Source organism: Nelusetta ayraudi, unplaced genomic scaffold (genome assembly GCF_046127955.1).
Source record: "Nelusetta ayraudi isolate G7.1 ecotype Tasmania unplaced genomic scaffold, CSIRO-AGI_Nayr_v1 ptg000004l, whole genome shotgun sequence".
Taxonomy (NCBI): Eukaryota; Metazoa; Chordata; class Actinopteri; order Tetraodontiformes; family Monacanthidae; genus Nelusetta; species Nelusetta ayraudi.
This window is the reverse complement of record NW_027466054.1, coordinates 3,205,755-3,226,404: the sequence shown is the minus strand read 5'-3', so window position 1 is coordinate 3,226,404 and position 20,650 is coordinate 3,205,755. Positions and strand designations below refer to the sequence as shown.

Below are 20,650 nucleotides of genomic sequence, written 5' to 3'. Positions count from 1 at the left end.
ATAAAATGGCTCGAGAGCATGCGCCACCGTTTCCAGGAAGTGACGTTCACCTGCTACATTTCCCCGTTACTAGGTACCGATGCATAGTACTAATAACTGCATTTTGAGGTGATTGTGGGGTTTTCTCGCTAATTATCCTCTGTCATGTGCAGGAATATTTACTAGGATGTGGACGATATGCTAGTCAATTTAGAATAAACGACGTTTTTCCAGGTAAGAAATCACTACAGCAAAGTTAGCAAAAGCTAGCTAGCTAGACTCGCAGCGTTTCCCCGTTAGTGCAGTCCACTAATAATCTACTCATTTGCTATTGTCTGACTTTGTCCGTCACTTGTCTGAAAACATTTCTGTGCAGTTACCAGACACGACACAATCATAGCCACTGTGCTAACAGCACATAGTGATTCACCCTTGTTGGTTAGACGGGTTTGTCTCACTCACATAATCTACAACCAGCAGCATGCCAACGCAATTTTAACTTCATTCAAATTTTCATTCCCCACCAAATCGTCCTCTGCAAGCTTTTATGCATCTTAATGCCATTTTTCAGGTAAGAGGTCGGGAACATGTTTACGCAGTTTACAATTTCTACTGTTAACCGTCTCGACGTTGGAGCATGAACATTAGATTGCGGGATTTGAGTTACTGTATGTCTGAGGCTTGCTGCTGTTTGATCAGGTCACAAGGGGCAGCTGAGAGAAAGAGTTGAGGCAATACGGACTTGAATGACGGTGATGAATCAATGGAGAATGACAAATTGTGTAGGTGAAAAGATTTGTGACAGGTGTTTGTTTTAAAAGTTTGGAGTTCATTCTTGCAACGTTGACCCAGTACTGTAAATTAGTTGGTTAGGGGCAGCAGTGCACACTGAAATAAATCGTTTTCTACTTAGACATGTCAAACAAATTTGAAGGTTACACGTACCATTGTGTCCACTGTAGCAGCACACATCTTCGAAACATTATAAGTCAGCACTGACTCATAGATGTGGACAAACTGGGTAAGGTAGGCAAAGCAGTGGGAGAAGTGAACTAAGGACATCAACCAAACAGAAGGGGGGGGGGGGAGAAGAAGAAACAGTTTGGCCCACGGCCAGCACACATATGTTTTGCTCCCTATCAGCTCACTTGCAATGGCGGATTAGACATGGAGAAAATAAACAAAAACCAATTAACATTTGTAAGACAGTCCTGAGGTAAGAGCAGCTAATGAATCCCTGATGCTCTCTTTAAACAAACAAATAAATAAATAGGCTCACTGCTGTATTACACAAGTAATAAATACACACTTTGGGTTTCCAATTATATCACTACGTCGTTTTTAGAATCCTTAGCACTTTAATATGCTGGCATACTGACTGACATCTTCAACACTGCAAGAAACCTAAACCAAAGTACAATACACATTAGAGTCTGAAAACAAACTGAGTGCACAAAATCATTATATGCATATGTTTGAATTTCTATTATGTATAACCTCACCTAATAGTCCTGGGCTTTGTGTCTACCCTGCTCAACTACGTGGATGCTACACTCACCACCTTCATCTGAGAGCAACGTTGCATCCTGTTTTTCCACGATAGGAAGAACTGCATATGGATGACTCGATTGTGCACCTTCCTTTTTCCCCCAGCTGTATAGTCATACTAGTAATATTTTTTCTGAGTAATTGTTAACTACATTACAGGTGTATTAAGATATTCTCTGACTTGTTGAGTATGCATGGCTGAAACTGACAACTTGTACGTCAACAGTCTCCAAAGAAATGTCACGAAACATGAAAAATGTCAAAACTTGATACGGCTTTAATCCCAGATTAAAGTCATACCGACAGTGTTTTGTTAATCGCAGTGATTATTTTGGAGTAAAGAAGGCTTGTTCGTCCACTTCACCCGCTTTTGCGGAATAGGGAAGCTGGGGTAGAATCTCAGGGAATGTGGCAGTAATGTGAGGCTTTGGATGCCATCTACTGTCAAATCTCATAGCAGAACAAAAAGGATAAAAAAGGAAGATGACATCACAGGGAATCAAATGCAAAAAGAAAAATGGTAATGCAGCCCTTTAAGAATTTTTCTTAGTCTTTATTTACCCTTAAGATGTTTATATAGTTGTATTCAACTAGTAATTTACACTCATTTTACATGTATAAGAAGCAATTATCCCACCCAGCAGTGATTTCATGAATTTCTGACTTAACATCCCATACATTAATAGGTTTATATATTAAAGTAATGCGGAAATTCATTGTCAGTGTATGCAAGGGGAGTGAAATAGGAGGGCTGAACAAAAGTACACTTTTGTTGCATATTTTTTATTGTATTTTTAAAGAACGTATTGTCCACAGATATGATCTTTTAATCTTTCAATGGTCTAATTTATGCACGCTACTTTTAATTTCCAGTGTGTTGCCGAAGACTGCCATGATCAATCCCAGCGATCAAGAAGGCGAAGTAGATCATTCCTTTTTCGACAGTGACTGCGACGATGACAGCATCAGCAGCAGTACGGGCAAAATCTCTGAGAAAGGATTAAAGGCTAAAAAGGAAACCCAACGAGCGTGTGAGACGCCACAAGCAAAACTGACCACAATCTCAAAGGATGGTTTGTCTCAGAAGTCTATTGGAAGAAGGAAACCAAGTGAGGAGGGAGACGATACAGTGACCGATGTGACCGCCCTCTCCACACCCGACTGCAGCCCTCTTCAGTCATTGGACCTTAACCACACAGAGACTGAAGAGGAGAGTGTCAGACAGCAGCAACAGCACAGAAGTGTGCCCTCCAGTGGCCTGAGCAAGGTACATCAAGCCAAGGATTTGGGTCGGAACGTAGACGAGCGTAAGTATCCTTTCTCGACATATGTTCTGGCAAAGCTTCTTGGTTTTGAGTGCTGTTGAGTTTTTAATACCTTGATTTCTTGGTTAACCTGAAGTCACATTCATGTGGAGAACCTCAAGAACAATAAACATTGTACAGCAACTTGTCTGTCAGTACCAGCTTTGACCAGTTTATAGCCAGGTTAATTGATGTACTTCAATTTACTGTCAGCCTTGCGGTCAGCCCCTGATTCACCAGTTGATTCACTTGTTTTTATGATAACTTTTGATCGTCTACGAGACAAAACTGTAAAGAATGAACAACGCAGGATCCTAACTTATTAATGCAAAGTAAAATGTTTCAGACAAATGTGACGTTGTTGAAGCCATTAGTTATAATTCACATGAAATGTGTCTTCCTTCAGGTTTTTTTTAAGTTCATTTCATTTCCTTCTCTCATGACAGGTTTTCTGAACTCAAATAGTCAGTGTGGAGCTAAACTGGTCCATCATTGGGGAAGAGCCCGTAAAAACTATTCATTCTCCAACAACGAGGTCCGAAACATAGAACATGAAAACCAGCGGCTTCTGCGGGAACTGACTCGCATTTCAGAAGGACCCAAACCTGGTAGTGCTCAAGTGAAGAAGGCCTATGTGAGCGTCAACACGCCTTTGAATAAAATCTCTCACCATGGTCTTAATAGGCTGCGGGAACAGAAACGCATCGAAAGAGAGAACCTGGTAGGTTGTAACTTTTGAGTTTCATACAGTAGTTGAAAATAACTAACACATTTTCCTGTCTACATAAAATAGAGCATGGAACACAGATATAAAGACAGATAGATAGATAGATTAATAGATAGATAGATACTACTATTAATCCTTCACAGGAAATTGAATTGTTACAGCAGCAGTGCTTCATTCATTCATTCAACACACTTGGCTACACTTCGGTAACAACAACCAAAATAAACGATTCATGTCTTTGAAAAAAGGTTTGCAACATTAAAGTATTAATACCTGTGCCAACATTAAAAAAATATAGACATTGTATTCCCCAAAATCCATACTTTTCTCATGGTAAAGTAGCCAATGTTTATTTTTACTTTGAGAGGAAGCGTTAATACCTAGAGGGGGTGCTAGTTCTCAGCCATTGTCATTGTGTGTGTTTCAACAGACTGGGACATGGACACATCACCACTAATAGGGTAAAAAATAAATAAATAAATAATTAAAAAGAAAATATGAATCAATGTACTAACTTCTAAAGAAACCTGTGTCTCACACTGCATTTTTAGATAATAGAAATAATAATAGAAAAACTCCTGTTTGCTCTCCAAACATCGTCACATCTTAGTTCATCTTTCAATAAAGATTGAATAAACAGCAAAAGTGTATTTTTTCAAATAAATATTACCATCTATTATGCAGTTCTACAATTTTAGAATTGCTTTTACTAATATAGTAGAACATAACATTTTTCTAGACATCCCATCAAAAAGAAAATGGCGATTGGCTGACTTTACAGTTTGTCTGCTCAGTCGTAAGTATTTACATTGTGTTGGCAATGTAGTGCTAATTAGTTGGAAACCCTCATAGCCGTTGTGGGTCATTTTAGACAGACAACAGCAGGTGGCAGATTTTCTACAGCACCTCACCCTCACATTATAGGACAGCTTGACATCTGCAGCTTTAACCTTTCACTTCGTTTATTAAGTCGGTTGATTTTTTTTTTTTTAATTTGAATCACATGACACAAGAAGCAATAAAGAAATCATAATTTCCCACACAAGAATTTCTGAACTCAGTGTCAGAGGAAAAGCCAGAAACTGCAAGATTTTCTTCAGTGGGTTCTGTACATTTTCTTGCTACTGCTGAATAAATGTCAAACACGACTCTTAATGTGGGGATGTGTTCCACTCCTGTTAAGGACAGGCTGTCCTCTCGCTCTCTGGCTCATCTCCCAGCACTGTTGGGGGTGCTTGTGTCTGCCTTCTCTATTCATAGAGTGAAGTAATTGAATCTGCTGCGCGATCACTGTATCCACCCCACACATCACATTTATGACACCGCAGTCATTCGGCACAACTCCACCACTACTGCGTATTTCAAGATCAGCCGTTTCCATTTTGGTTCAAATATAGAAAATTAGACAAACAGAAGTTTCCATGTGCCCTAATATTGGAAATGCAGCAGGTGTGTGTGAAAACTGCAGCCTGTGGTGTTTTATGAGCAGCCAGAGGATTGCCTTAAAACAAGCACCCGGGAACATGCTGTTTGCCTTTTGGCTTGATTCACATGGAGTTCTGCGCAGCTTTCACGTGGGAGTGTGATATTCAGCCACTTGCCTACGCTGTTTAGCCTCATGTGGTCTCTTTCTCTGAAGATTTTCTATTCATCTATTTATTTTGTTCTTTCCAGGCGTTCCTGAAGAGACTTGAAGCTGTCAAGCCGACACGTGGCCTAAGGCGCACTGATCAGCTGGCTGACTACCAGCGACTTGTTGGATATTTGTCAGGTCCCACCACTGCTAAGAAAGAGCGGTGCGCAACCAAAACGCCCTCAGGTAGGAAACTCACACATGCTACTTTTTAAATTTAATTTCAAATTTTTAATTTTCATATCCCCAAACCCTTAAAACAGTCATATTCAGTACTTATTTAACCCAGGGTTGATTAATTAGAAAGTTTACCATGTTGCAAATGTTTTACAATAGATGTAAGAGACTACAGGTAAATGTTTAGATGGAGAATACATCAAAGAGAGGGTTACTTTTTTCAGCGTAATGGACATTCTTTGTAGAAATTTGCATTAGCATTTTTTTCAATGTATTGAAATTATTATTGAATTTATTATTAAATTAAATTAAATTGAATTTATTTAACTGTACTAGTTACTATAAGTGACCATTTTCCTCCATCAAATTAACTTTTTTTGTTTGATACATATTTTAAATATAAAAACAAATCAGCAGGGTTTATATCAATGTTTTGACCTCATCAACAGCACAACCGGCACAACCAGTCTCAAGACCATCTTCCAACACTACTGGTTTCTCTGGCATCACTTCTCCAGCCAAGACAAAGAAAAAGGGACCTCAACGGCTGGCTTGGTGTTGACCAAAAAAAGGACTTTTGTTGTACAGGGTTGACTGTTGTACATTTTGCCATTACTCTTAAAAGCCATAACATAGCAATCTATTTTTATTATCATTTTTGTATGATATTTTTCATTTGTCAAATTTCAATTGTTTTACCTCTCATGTCATATTTGCACAAAATCATTTTGTGATATTTTTTTTAAATTAAATGTATATATTTGAGATTACATTTCAGTTGTTGGTTGTTATATTTGATTGCATGGTCACTATTCAGTTGTCAGCAACTTTCTTAAAATACTTCAAATGCAGACAGGAAGTCCTTATCTTATCTCGTTTAGCTTGACGAGCCACAAAGAATTTAGGTAGGTTTCACTAGAACTATATTTCTATGTTGTTGTAGGTCTGACAGGGTGGTGATTGCTGGCCCTCCTAAACTTATTAATTCCTTTTTAGTCCTGTGGCAAAAATGTGAAAGCATGCATGCAGGGAGACAGCGCATCATACATCACAGTAGCAGACAATTGGTCTAATAATTTTTTATTTTTAATAAAACAATGTGTGAGTGGGGACACATGGGTACAGAGTGGTCACATCATAACAGCAAATGGGCCTCCTCAGCTACTGTTCGACAAACTTTGACTACCGTGAGGGGCAGATGACGCCATCCTTTGCAAAGTCACGGCATCTCCACGGCCATTCAGTGGTGCGTCGTAGATGGAACAAATGATCTGATGAGGCGATGGTAAGAACCCAGGGCAAGTCTACCTAACCGTCCTGCCAACAGTGGCAAACTACCCCCCTGCTGTAATCACTCTCACAAGAATTAAGACTCAGACCAAGCGAAGGGTTTCCTCAGGGACCTGGAGATGACGAAAGTCTCTTATGTGTACTTCTTGATCTCGTCGTACAGCACCAGCACGAAGGCGCCGCCCATGCCTCTGAGCACGTTGGACCAGGCGCCCTTGAAGAAGGCCTTTGGTCCCTCGTCCTTGACCATCTTTGACCAGCAGTCGATTGTGCCTTTGTACATGATGTCAGCTGTAAAGGGAGAACACACGGGATCAGTGAGGTGTGACTCATGCGAGCGTGCCAAAAAATTTGAAAGCGTGTGATTCTTCTCGGGTCTCAGTGACTCTTCTAACCTCCTTTGCGTCCGGACTGCATCATCATACGACGTCTGACGGTGTCGAAGGGGTACGAGATGATGCCCGCGGCGGCGGTAACGGTCTGGGCGATCATCCAGGTGACCACGATATGTGTGTTCTTGGGGTCTGGCAGCATACCTGTGGTGGGGGGGGGGGGGCGAGGGTGAGACATAAAATGATGCGCTAGTTCTTACATCCACTTTCAATGGATGAAGCCTTGGCCTGGAAGAGGGGTCTTCAGGTGGTCCCCAATACTCACGGGGTGTTCCGAGCCTTAACTGCAACACTCATTGCTTGGCGGCTTGGCGGCTTGGCAGAAAACAAGCAAAGGAAACTCTGTGGAGTGTGAGATCGGGGTACGCTCACCTTTGGCTGTGTCGAAGCAGCCGAAGTAGGCCGCCCTGTAGATGATGATGCCCTGCACCGACACGTTGAAGCCGAGGTAGAGACCCTTGAGGCCGTCGGTCTTGAAGATCTTGCTGATGCAGTTGCCCAGGCCGGTGAACTCCCTCTCAGCATTGCCCTTGCCGATGTCGGCGGCGAGCCTCGTCCTGGCGAAGTCCAGCGGGTAGACGAAGCAGAGCGAGGTGGCGCCGGCGGCGCCGCCGGAGGCCAAGTTGCCGGCAAAGTAGCGCCAGAACTGTGTCTTCTGGTCCACGCCGCCCAGGAAGATCTTCTTGTATTTGTCCTTGAAGGCGAAGTTGAGGGCTTGGGTGGGGAAGTAGCGGATGACGTTGGCCAGGTTGCCCCTCCAGAAGGACACGAAGCCCTGCTCCTTGGGGATCCTCACCACACAGTCCATGATTCCCTTGTACTGTTTGTCCACGGTGATCTGTTTGCTGGCATGTTGGACCTACAAAACAAATATATGAGTACCAAATTTCACAATTAATTTTATTGTACATTGTTTTGTGCATATTTCATTGTACGTATTTGCAAACAAACTAACTATTTCATTCATTTTAATTTTATGTAATTTTTTGGTTTTATTGAATATACTAAAACCAATATTTTCAACTTTAACACCCTTGGGCAAGGCTTCAGTGTGTGGTTGAATTCTTGGCGATAGTGTTGCGTACCCATGTCATTTGAGAATAGCTGCAGATTATATTACATGCCCTCGGTTAAATTTAGCCGTTCAATAGGACAACATATTACTGCGATCACTTGTTTTACGTGAGCAATAATTAAACATACCGAACACCTCACAAAGAAGCACAGAGACAATTTAATGCTGCGCGTTATTAAAGGAACTGACGTCAGAGCCATCAAGAGCGCCGCTAAACCCGGTGCGTCAAACCAGCTCCGTTCTGACGCACAACCCCTCGCGCGCCTGTTTGACACGCGCCAAACCCTACAGACTTGAAGTTGAACATTTTTTTTTAATATTTAATTTCGCGAGAGAAAAAAAAACAAAACAACCCAAATAGATCTCTCTTGTTTAATCAGCAAATCAACGTTTGCCCAAACTTTTCCGCACGAATCCATGAAAATTCTCAAGGAAGTTTACCTGCAACAGGAGCTTGACTCTCTCGATGGGAGCGACAGCTGTTTTGGAGATGGCTGCGGCGATGCCACCAGCCAGGAAATCCTTCATGAAACTAACCACCGCGTCCGACATGGTTGGATAGGTGTGTGAGTCTGGCCGCTCTGAAACCCCACTGAGGTACTCGAGGAAACCCAACGCCACTCCAAAGTGGACGAGGACCCCCCATGTGTCCTAATATATGGGCGCTGTTTATCGCGAGAATTTTGGGTGATGGATTTGCATCCTGTCGAACAGAAAACCAAGGCTGAATAAATATCCGAGGTTAAAGTTCAAGGCATGCGCCATGTTTCATATGTCAAGGCTGGGTCGACCCAGGGACGTTTAAAGGACACAATTTATGCTGTTTTAGTCGTAATAAATGATAGGTTAATTTTTAATACTAACTCGAGTCGAATGATATTTAGATTTATTACATTAGATATGAGTGCTCTCACTTTAACCCATAGTTAATGATGCACCTGTCAAGCTTTCAGAAATATCAAAGTTGCGTTTATTTATCTACTTAATCTGCAACTTTGGGACAGACCTACTTATGACAGAACCCTACAGGGCCAGCAACTCTTAAATATTTTGCAATATATGAGCAGTATATGACAACTTCATGTTCTCAGTCCCAGGTATTTTTTCAGAAAATAAATAAATTACAGAAGAAACAACTTCGACTTGAAACTTGCTTGGAAACTGAACTTCTCGTTCAGTTGACATTTGCGTTTCTGCTGCACATTCATTTTGGCACCTGTTGTAAACCGGCGCGTCAAGTTAACTGGAGTATTGGGAGGGAGGGGAAAACGATTGTTTCTTTCAAAATAAGACGCTACCAGTGTTTTAATTTGTACTTTGAAAAAGCGGAAGTCTGGGACTTCACAACGAGTGACTTGTCTTGGTTGAGTCGTAAGTACGTGCAAATGGCACGAGAGGGCAGTAATAAGAACCAAATGACACGTGCAACCTAACTGCTTCCAGACCAATTGTGTCTGGATTTGAAACCTTTGTCCACGCGCGCTGGCGAGTACACTCCTTGTAATTGTAGGTATATTGTAAGTACAAGTCAAATCTGTCTGTCAATTTATGCATTTTTTTTTTGCATTTAAGATATTGAAGTGGAAATTTATTGCTGATTTGCGAAAGACCATACACACACACACCCGCACACACATTGCATTATTTTGTGTACTTGAATGGTCTTCCTAGTAGAACTGCAGTTACCCGAGCGGCCACTTGAGGGAGACTTTCGCACTATCTGTGCCTCAAATCAGACCAGTTTCAATATTTCCCCCCGCCGGTGTATTGTACAGTACACATAACACAGTACAGTCACACTGGGACGCAACCCTCTTGTTGCTATTAGTATTATTATTATTATTATTATTATTATTATTATTATTATTGTGGTGCAGCGGTCTAAGACATAGTAGGGTAAATGTGATGGTAGTTTTTGTTCTTCCAAGATTAGACGGTAGGGGGCACTACAGAGTTGGGTTCTACTCAGGGGCGCCCCAAGAATTCCCAGGGTTAATGCAGTGCCCAGTGAAACAGGTGCTTTACTCCATCAACACAAATAATGCAGCACATTAAGCACTTTAACTTTTTTCTCCCCTCAGGCAGCTATTCTTTAGAAGCCTCCAACAGTCAGGTCAGAGGTCAGGCTGGGCTGCAAGATGCAACCCGGAGTTGGTTGTGGATGCGGCGTCACCTCAACGCTCCAATCACGATGTTTGCTGACGCAGAAACTTGCACCTGCCGTAAGTCAGTTTCCCATTTTTTCTTTGCTTAGCTCAATCTGCCTGTTGCCTGTTTTTGAACTGAATTTACTCCTTTTGAAGTGTAGTAATACTTTGACCAGAATTGTCTGGGGTTTTTTTTCCACACTTTTTAAAGTAACAGATAGATTCTTTATTGTCATTAAAACATATTTCTATAAATTGACCTAAGCCACACTTCATTTGGATAAACAATATCATTAAAATAAACCTTAGTGAAGAATTGAAAATTGAAATTAAAAAAATTAATACACTATTATCTTAGCGTGAAAGTCCTAACAACTGAAATTCAGCCCAGCGTTGTCTTGTTTTGCTTCTCTCGAGACACTTTATTTAAATCTGATCTAGATTTGCGAAGTCGTTGCTCAGTAACCTCGGATTGAGGGAGGGGTCACAGAGGGGCCGAGGGCTTGGATTTGCATTTTGAGTATGAAGAGCTGCAGGTGTCAGACAGTTAGACAGCCCCCACCCCACCCTCCACCCTCTCCGCCACACATATAAACATGCACACACATACACAAAGCCGTTGGGCACAGCTCAAACTCCAATACAGTCACTGATTTTTATCAGTTAAGAAGCAACTGTGACAAGCATCTTTTTGTTCTCCTGCTCCCCTACTGTCTCACACCACAGAGCCGAGACCGGCCGGGACTCGGAGATAATGGAGATTATGAATGTCAGACGGGGTTAAAACCACAGATATTAGGGTCAAAACTCACCACAGTGGGGCCACTGGTTGCTTCTCACTGCAGCATGCCATTTTAAGTGTAGGATTATATTACCGGACCAATCCGAAATGATGGTGTTTGTGCAGAAATGTGTTTACTATGTTATTTTGATTAATGCAAAAAAAATTTAAATAATCAAAAATAAAAAAATTAAAAAATTCAAAGTCAAAATTTATTTTCTTATTCTTGGTTTTTGTTGAGGCTAATTAGAATAGAAATACAATAGAAAATGGATACGATTTGCAAATACATTTCAAAGGACTGCGTCTCATCACAGAGTTGCTGCTGTAGTGAGAAGTCAATATTGTGAATGTTGCACAATGTTCAAATAAGGTGAGTGCCTTTCAACTTTCAATATGACTTACATTATGACTTTGTTGGACTAGTCAACAAAGTACATTCTAAAGTTAACCAAAAAGAAAACACACTCATTTTAAAACAGAATATTTATGCTTGGTACAAAAAATAGGCACAAAATTCCAGTTATTGATTCTTAATAAATGGGCTTTTGAAGTTGGCTGCTCTGTTCTGGGCCAGTAGTCTCAAGAGCAAAGCGCAACAAAAGCTCAACGTGTTAACAGAAAGCTCAGTTCCCTCCGAGAAGACCCGTGTTAGCTGTTTATTCCCTCACAAAGCTCGGTCCCACGAGTCTCCTGTCACCTGCGTCCAGGACGTCGGTTCAATCCTCTTGCCTGAAATCCAGCAGGCCAGGATGCACACTGAGTTGTGCTGAGCTGACTTAGTGAGGCATAGACTGAGCTCGCCATCGCTCCGGGGGAGAGCAGATTACTGAAGTGGCACCTTGGACAGAATGAGTGAGGATCACATCAGTAGTCGGTGTTTGTGAGTGTGTGACAGACAGAGAGATGGACAGACAGACAGGTAGGCAGACAGAACTGCAAGATACACAGTCCGGTCAGAACTCATGGCTGACCAAGCCTAGATGCACAAACACACACACACACACACACACACACACACACACACACACACACACACACACACACACGACCAGGAGAAATCTCCATGACCAATTGGGGAGACCTGGAGACACGCAGTCAGTGGGAGGGGGGCCAGAGAAATGGACGTGGTGAGGGTGGAGGGTGAGGGGCACAGAGAGGGTTCATGAGAAAGAAGGACGCCGCCACAATGAAGAGGAATATGACAGGAGATGTGACGCAAATGCAGAGAGGCGTTGAGGGCGCAGCTCCGAGGTCGTCTTCCAAGGGGGCGCCCACAATTTTTCTAAATATTCATATATATATTATATATTATTATCTTATCTGGTGATAATTAGCCAAACATATATGGTGACAAAAAGCAGGTGTATCTGGAAGAACTAAATAAGAGAACTACACTAGAATTTTTTCCACCACTATGATCATCGAAACAGAAATATATCGATTAATAAAACCTTAAAAAAATATTCAATTCATTAAATCAAAATTCATTCTTTTTTGGTAAAACGGAGCAATGTAAACTACCATTTAACGATCAAAACCACTTCCTATGCCATTATCCATCCATCCATCCCTCCATCCACCCATCTTCTCTCACCACTCAGGGTTGACGTGGTGTTGGAGGTGGGGTCACATCCTGAACAGGTTGCCAGTTTATCGCAGTCCATGGTCACAGGCGCTCACAAGTTTGTTTGTCTAATTTCCAGTCTGTAAGTTGAGTTGTGCTTTAAAAGTCCTAAGAGTCGCGCTTGCCCTCCAGATGAGAGGTTGTGTTTGAGGAGCAGCGGTGCATGTAACCACACCAGCCACCCCCCCACCACCCCAAACCCCACCAGTCCCACCACCCCCTGACAGATTATTGCCCTCAAATTGGATAAATTAGGGAAAGTAAACTTTGCTCACAGGACAAGTTCAGCTTTCACGAGAGAATGCAAATAACCTGGATTAGTACAAATGAGATTGTGTGTGTCAGTGCGACATGGTGTCCCAGTCAATTATCTCTACACACTGCTGTTTCAACCCAATCTTATTAGTATTTTTTATTTCCCTGTATTTGGGCTGCTTTTCTTTGTACAAAGCTAAAGCGCCTTGTTCAGGGAGGATTACTCTTAGGTAGAGATCAATTATATTTTCACTGTCAGAGATCTTTAACGGATCTATGTGAAAGCTTTTATTTAAATAGACTTCATGATTGTCTATAAATTTTAAATCTAACCAAAGACCATTAAGATTATAAATGCAAAATCCAAATCACCAAAAGCACCTTTAGTCCTCAAGGCACAGAGTGTGTCTCTATTTACAAATATATTATACATCCTTTGATGGAGTCAGCAACTGATGAAAAGATTTCAACTAAAAATAAGGAAGAAGGATTTTTTTTTCTTTTTTTTTCTTTTTTCAGAATCAAATCGTGCCTTCCTATGAATGTACAAATAGAAAGCTTACTTTGGTGTTGGAATCCACTGATGTTTTGTCCATGCATGTCTCAACCTGGATCCTACATGCTCAGACACTGTGTCAGCAAAGCTCCAGTCACAGCCACTTTTCTTGCCGTCTGTCCCAGTGGAGGGAGCTGAACCCAGGAGAAAAGTGTCTTGCCACTACACTCGGAACAAGTTTCAAAGTGACTTAAATCTAATGAACTGGTTTGGATGTTTAGGCAATGGGAGCCAGTGCTGACTAATGTATTTTGTTAATTAATAAATTGATCAAATAATGATCTTATGTTTGTAGTGTTGTATTATTGCTCATTGATCGTGCCACTGCCCGTCTTGGTCAGGAAAATGATTTTATTAATTCAAAAACAGCTTTTCTTTCCTGGTTAGGCTGCTATAAAAGTAGTAAATCATACAGAAGTTGATGTATGTCTTTTTTGCAGTGGTATTTATGGCATAGTTATCGGATCCCTGTCAGTGCATCAATTTCTTTGTTTTTGGCTATTTTCCAAAGAATTATTGGTGTATATATATATATATATTTATACATAAAGAAACAGTGTATCAGAGTAAAAATGTGTGTCGTCAGCTGAACTGCAGGTGCACAGATCTAAACGTGGCCGTGTGATTAAATGTGAAGACAGAATAAACTCTCAGTTCTTGTGTTCCTCACACTGGAAAACTTTGAGGAGTAGCTCTCATCTCTCAGTTGCAAACAAAAGCATTCCTCTCAGAGTGGCGCTTTCTCCGCACCAGCTAAATCAATGCAGAGCAGTAATATATTTGTAGCACCCTCCAGATGATGGTCCCTCTCACATTAGCGTGCGAAATGCATTCATCCATTCAGCGGTTCAGTCAGAAACACAACAACCTCTTCTGGCCTCGTGACCATTTAGGACGGATTTTGGACCCTCTTAACGGCCCTCAGCCCCAAATTAGCGGGATCAGTTCGGCCGTCACACACACACTCATCTGTAATTAGTGTGTAATGAGGAAGAGCTGCCGACAAAGACTGTCGAGAGTTTAACCTGCGCTTATGTAAATGGCCTGGTTCCCTTTCAACTCCAGCTCGGTGTGTTCAAGGGAAAAATTTCCAAGCTTTAATTACGAGAGCGATCGGTAAATTTTTCATTTCATTTCCATCTATTTCCATCTAATTACTACACATTATTTGTGTGTGTGTGTGTGTGTGTGTGTATACAATATTTCAATGTAGCTATGTTCAGGTGTTGTCACAAATGCAGCTGTAAAAAGTAAAAGTATATCCGGTTGATAATAAACAAACTGCAGGACCAATATAAAACACTGAGGTTTTAATAAGTCTAATAATAATCATGAGTGTAGGTTTCTGACATCTATGCCAGTGTTTTTGTATGGGTTAAAGTCCTTGTAAGGTGTTTCGGTTATTTCAGTTGTAGTCACTGAGAGAAACAAATCTGCTTTTAGGATTAAGCAATCAAGCATTTGTCTTTTCCAAATTTTCCGAATTTTATGTGTTGCCGTTAGAAAGTTCGTCTATCTTAATGCCTATGCCTATATCTTACATCTTAAATACCAATGAAACTAAGCATGGTAATATTCTTTAAAATAATTTTTTAAAACATATTTAAAAAGATTCATTTATTGTGAATGTTTTTCTCCCACACAGGCAATATTTAGCTTCTTTATCTGTTGGTGTTAATTACATACATCGAGACGTAGATGTTACAATGTTTTGCTTGTTGTCTGCACCTTAATAATGCAGTTTGTGGAATGTTTATTTTCTTCTTTCTATCTTCTAGTTGTTTAAAGTTTGTCTTTTCAGTTCTGTCGTCGTCATCCTGGTGAGCCCCCATCGCATCACTGTCGACTCACTGTCAAACAAATGAAAGCCATCTTCTTTAAACAAATGTTTTTCATATAAAGTGAATATATCAGGATTTTGGTGTCTCTATGTTTTTAAGTCTAAAAAGCAAAAAGTGATGTTTTTCACAAAAGGATTTAATTGCTAATTCTTGTGAATTTGTGTTTGATCTTTATTGAGGAATTTCTTAGAAACCAGAAATATAAAATATACAAATGTATTTAAACATTTAAATTTGTGACTGAAGGTTTTGACTGGAATATCCAACAAGTATATCAAAATATCAAAACATTATTCTCACTATATTAGTGTATGAAAATCTTGAAGTGAGATTATTGTTCTCAACTAAAAGCTTTCACAACTTTGATAAATCAATTGGTGATGACGTGGACATATGCACGTGTGTGGCGGACACTGGTGTGTGTGACAGGTTGCTGGGCCTGACAACACACTGCTGAGCCTTTAATTTGGTGGACAAATCGCTGCTCCAGCGTCCATTTCGATTTGACGGCCGGTGAGTGGTCTGATTGACCTCCCGACCTTCCCGTGTGGGGTGAAGCTCCTCGCTGTCTGCAGCTCCTGTCAGCGGGTTAATAAGCGACGGCTGTTCAGGGCACGCCCGGCCCTGGCTAAGTGACCGGGCCGGATGACCACCCTCTGCTGTGACCCTTGCGTCTTTCTTCAGCCATCAGTTAAACACTCCCCTCCCCAACCCTAAAACCCTGCCGGAGCAAAGCTTAATCTCAGGTTTGTACAGCTGTCGATGCAGCAGTGCACCTCCCTCTCAATGCACGCAAACACACTATTTCATTTCAGTACAATGGCAAACATTTGTGCCGCAGTCACCGATAATGAGCAGGCCAATCAAATGTTGCAATAAAATATAGAAATATATTTAAATAAGTTATTAATTCAATTTGGATTTAATAGAATCTGAGAATCAGCAGATAAAGCAAATAGGAGCAGTTTGGAGAGTACACGTAGTAAGTAATGCTAGCTTGGACCTTGAATATCAAAGCACCACTTAATTGTTTAATGTGCAGAAATTATTTTGAAAGTATTTGTGATTTAATCGCATTGTCCCAGATTTTCCAATGCTATTTTATTCAAAACTCACAAACGCTTTCGTGTAGTTGAAACATTCATTCATTCATTCATTCATTCATTCATTCATCTTCTATACCCGCTTATTCCTATTCAGGGTCACGGGGGTCTGCTGGAGCCTATCTGTCTTAGGGCGAGGGCAGGGTGACACCCTGGACAAGTCGCCAGTTCATCGCAGGGCCGAATTGAAACATTAAACTCAATTATTATCATTTTTAGGACACTAATTAATGGCTCGTTTCCTGCTTATAGATATTGAAAATCTCAAATGTCACCAGTAAGAGGGTGACATTTGAGATAATTCATGTAACAGGATAGTTCTAATTCAGTAAGAATAAGGTGTGAGAGATGTTTTCCCTGTATATCTTTAATGATAACTTTGACTTTGTTAATGTTAATGTTTGCACTTTTTATGCCCCATCACAGGAAAATGATATGGACCTTTTAACTCAAAAATTTTAATAGATATTTAAAATAGCAGATTTGATTTAAGTAAATACCAGTTGTTCAAATAGAATTTCAAAAATGTATTTCTGAAAAAAAAAATTCAACTTGTATCAAATCTTTTTCATACTTCGCCACAATCGCCACATGTGGCCAATCGCAATGTATTATTCCCAAAATTCTATTGACCTCCAGAAAAAATTCCAGTTATGAAATCTTTTTAAAGACACTTGTTTTTGTTTCCCCTATTTCAAACTTAGATGGATATAGTTTGAACATATTCATTGGATCAAACCACCATATTATTTTTGAAATGTTTTTGTCCCACGTTGGCCTGCTGGGTCGGCTGCTCTGACGCTCTGTGTCGTCCTCAGAGCGCCTGAGGGCCGAGCCAGCAGCTGAAGGCGGCCTGGCCCGTCCCAGTGTGGACGTTTGTTAAAATGAACAGGGTAATGAATTTTAAACTGCTATAGTAACAGCTCTCAGACATGTGGTTTTAGTGTGCCAACAGTGTGTGTGTGTGTGTGTGTGTGTGTGTGTGTGTGTGTGCCGTTGGGATTTGCAGTCGTGTCTGTGTCCATGTTTTTCCCCTGTGAATGGTGGTGGTGGTGGGGGGGTGTATGTGCGTAAATGGGGGAGGGGCTGGGAGTCAGTGTCTGTGTACGTGTGAGTGTATGTGGTGGGGATAAAGACCTAGCAAAACCAGCCGGGCTTAGTTGACAGGTGACAAGGGTTGTTTTGAATGGGGATTTTGTAATACCAACAGTGAGGAGAAAGCCGGCCTACCAAGGAACTTGTGAAAAGAGAGAAAGAGGACTTTTCTTCTTGCACTGACGGAGGAGAGAAAGGGCCGTGAAGGCTCCGGGGGACTTAAGGATCCCGCTAATCAAACTGCTCCACCGTCTAGCGCACTCATTTTTATTCAAAACGTAGAAATGCTAAATCATTCCAATCGGATTGATCCCGGTGTCAGTGCCTGTGTGGCATTCTCATTCTCCCTCTTTCCGCCGTGTCCTCAACTTTGACATATCAGTCAGCCAAGGACAGAGCGCCTACAAAGACTCCGGGTCCAGAAAGCAGCCTAATGGTTAAGAAGTGGCATTTTAAACGTTGTTTGTAAATTTGCATGAATTAACGGGGCGCGGCTTTGGAACGAAGAGGAGCCAGAATTGCTTTGTCTCCAAAACGTTTCGAGAAATATTCAAAGCGTTGTCCCTGAGGTTCCTCCCACAGTCTCAGGCAATTTTCTGAAAGTAGCGATAAAGTGGACTGATATAAAGGTTTTTTATTTAATTTAATTTATTATTATTATTATCATTTTTTTTAATTATCATTATTATTATTATTATTATTATTATTATTATTATTATTATTATTATTTGTAATTATTGTTATAGAACGACCCTGTGAACTGCTAGCAAGATATCAGTTTGGTGCCTGGACAGGAATGCGGTCAGATTTTTGTCATGTTAATCTTTCTGTCCACTCAGATTTCATCCCTTTCACTCTTTTATTTTTTGGTCAAACACTTTATTTTCCTGATGAACTCAACTGCAACTCACGTTCTGATTGCTCTCTACCCTTCCTCCCAATTTCCGATAAAGCAGGCTCAAATTATTCATTACATTATTCAATACCTGTCTAAGGATCTCAAGAAGTAAAAGAAAGATTACTTAGCCCTCTGTTTGCAGTGTCCCTACAAAAAAAATGATGCTTTGTTGGACCTTCCACGTGTTTACAAAGGGACATAATAAACAAGGCAGTCTGACACAGGTTACTGGGTGTGCAGTGAACCTATGAGAAGTATCATCACCCCTTATGACATCACAAAGAGGTGCTTTCCAGAAGGTAAAATGAAAACATACAAATGTCAGGGAATTTCTATTTTTATACTGTGTGTGTGTTGTGTGTGTGTGTGTGTGTGTGTGTGTGTGTGTGTGTGTGTGTGTGTGTGTGGCATTAGGGAGGAATAATATCTGCATGATTAGACTGAGTGGGTGGTGCTCACATGCTGCAGTGATTTGTTCGCATTTACATACGTGCCTTCAGACTGGACATGACTGAATCAGTATCCAATACAGCTGAGGTGTTTGTTGTTGGACCCTCTTGAAAAGGGACACAAAAAAAACAAAAAAAACAAGGAGGCCATAAGATGCTTTTAGAGGGAGGAGCCACTTGGGGGTGTGGTTATCAACCTGTCAGAGGTGTCAGTGAAGCACACGAGGCCCTTCTGACATCACAAGGTGTGTGTTTTAACAAAAAACCTTCTGAAAGGTGAAGAGAAGAAAAATACATAAAGGATGAACTTTTCTTGTTGGAAGCATCGGCAAAGTGAATTTTGCATCATGTGGGACCTTTTGTTGTGTAAACATTTACCATAGAAAGTTTGTTGTATTTAGGCTGTAGGCTTTAGGCTGTATTAAGTTTAGCTGTTAAACTAACGCCATTGCTATTGTGTGTGCGGACGTGGTGTCACGGCATTGGTGGCTGAACTGTGTCAACCTAGCGACTTAACTGGAAATAACCAAAGACTGATTAAAAATGGCAGAAAATAGGAGTTAAGAAAAAAGAAAGGAAAAATTGAGGTATGTTTTACATGACTCATTCACGGTCAATCTGATTTTATACTGCAAAAGACACCCGTAATCTTCCATTATTGGCCAATGGCAAGATCACCTGTTCTCAAGCAAGGTCGCAAGCTGCAAAAAAGAGCAAGATTCCACTCGTCAACAGCTCTGCAATAATTTGTAGTGACCGCTTAGCAGACAAAGACGATGTGAATGAGGTTTTTTTTAGTAGTTAGTTCCTCACATTAGTGAGTACTGACCACTCGTGTAAATCTGTTGAAATGAGACGCTTGTCCCTCTCTTCTTACAACTCACTGACGACTCACAGCAAGCTAGCTCAGAAGCGGCGGCGAGCCATGAGGAAAGAGCCCAACGGCAGACTGAGGGGAAATAATATGAGCAGAAAAGTTGAATTGTCTTGTCGTAACGGTTGCGCAGTGTTTCTGCTCGTATTGTCTTTCCTTATGGCGTTGCGCACCGTAAAGAAAGATACAGCGCAGGCAGACAGTGAAGTGGTCACCACAAATTCTTGTAGAAGGAAGTTAACAGGTGTCATCGTGTCTTTTATGTTATAAAATGAGTTTGACATACCTCCATTTTTCTTTTTTTCTTTTTTTTTTGGCTTCTATTTCTTGATATTTTTAATCAATCTTTAGTTGGGTTGACAAGTTCAACTATGTTTTGTGTTTCATGTCCACTTTAAACTACACTAACAATAACAGAAAGACTAGTTACTTCCCTATAAACACACAGGTTTTGGGCGTTTTTAGACACCCCCGCTGTGACCCAGCCGGCCCACCAGAGATCCCCATCAAACGATGCCCCCAACCCCCCGTGGCCCCGAGTCCCACCTCCACCCTCAGCGCACACCGCCACGGCAGAAAAGAGTCGGACCCTGACTCCGCTCTCATCCTGCTGCCGCACCAGTCTGAGATTAACATGGTGAATCGCTCGGTTTGCTGTTTGTGTGGTCTTGGAGGGATGGACCGGCCAGAGACAGAGAGGAGGGATCCGGCTCCCAGTCAGTGTGTGGGAACCGCGTTGGAAGAAATCCCCCTGCTGATCCCGGCCAAGACACTTTGTTTTTTTGCCTCCCCTCCGCTCCCGCCCTCTGTCCTGCGACATCCATTTTTGGGCTTTTTCATTTTTATTCATAGGGTGATCGGGGTGGAGGGAAGGGAAGGGTGTCAAGAAAGCAGGGGGC

The 20,650-nt window shown here is 41.2% G+C and overlaps 2 protein-coding genes across 6 annotated transcripts; one reads left to right on the top strand and one right to left on the bottom strand.

Annotated features, from left to right (window-relative positions):
* Positions 1 to 36: 36 nt before the first annotated feature.
* cfap97 (cilia and flagella associated protein 97) lies at positions 37 to 6,217 on the top strand. 5 transcript variants are annotated; one of them, XM_076044562.1, is made up of 6 exons: positions 37 to 213; positions 1,985 to 2,047; positions 2,401 to 2,834; positions 3,278 to 3,552; positions 5,233 to 5,377; positions 5,818 to 6,217. In XM_076044562.1, exons 2-6 carry the CDS (start codon positions 2,031 to 2,033, stop codon positions 5,928 to 5,930), a joined length of 984 nt encoding a protein of 327 aa, XP_075900677.1. In that variant the 5' UTR covers positions 37 to 213; positions 1,985 to 2,030; the 3' UTR covers positions 5,931 to 6,217. The 5 variants fall into 5 exon arrangements, with proteins under 5 accessions (XP_075900677.1, XP_075900688.1, XP_075900697.1 ...); XM_076044573.1 differs by lacking the exon at positions 1,985 to 2,047 and adding an exon at positions 522 to 550; XM_076044582.1 differs by lacking the exon at positions 1,985 to 2,047.
* Positions 6,218 to 6,431: 214 nt separating this feature from the next.
* On the bottom strand, positions 6,432 to 8,753 carry slc25a4 (solute carrier family 25 member 4). Its single transcript, XM_076044529.1, has 4 exons — positions 8,567 to 8,753; positions 7,423 to 7,909; positions 7,054 to 7,194; positions 6,432 to 6,949 (listed from the first exon to the last, which is right to left on the bottom strand). Exons 1-4 carry the CDS (start codon positions 8,675 to 8,677, stop codon positions 6,792 to 6,794), a joined length of 897 nt encoding a protein of 298 aa, XP_075900644.1. The 5' UTR covers positions 8,678 to 8,753; the 3' UTR covers positions 6,432 to 6,791.
* Between the last annotated feature and the right edge of the window lie 11,897 nt (positions 8,754 to 20,650).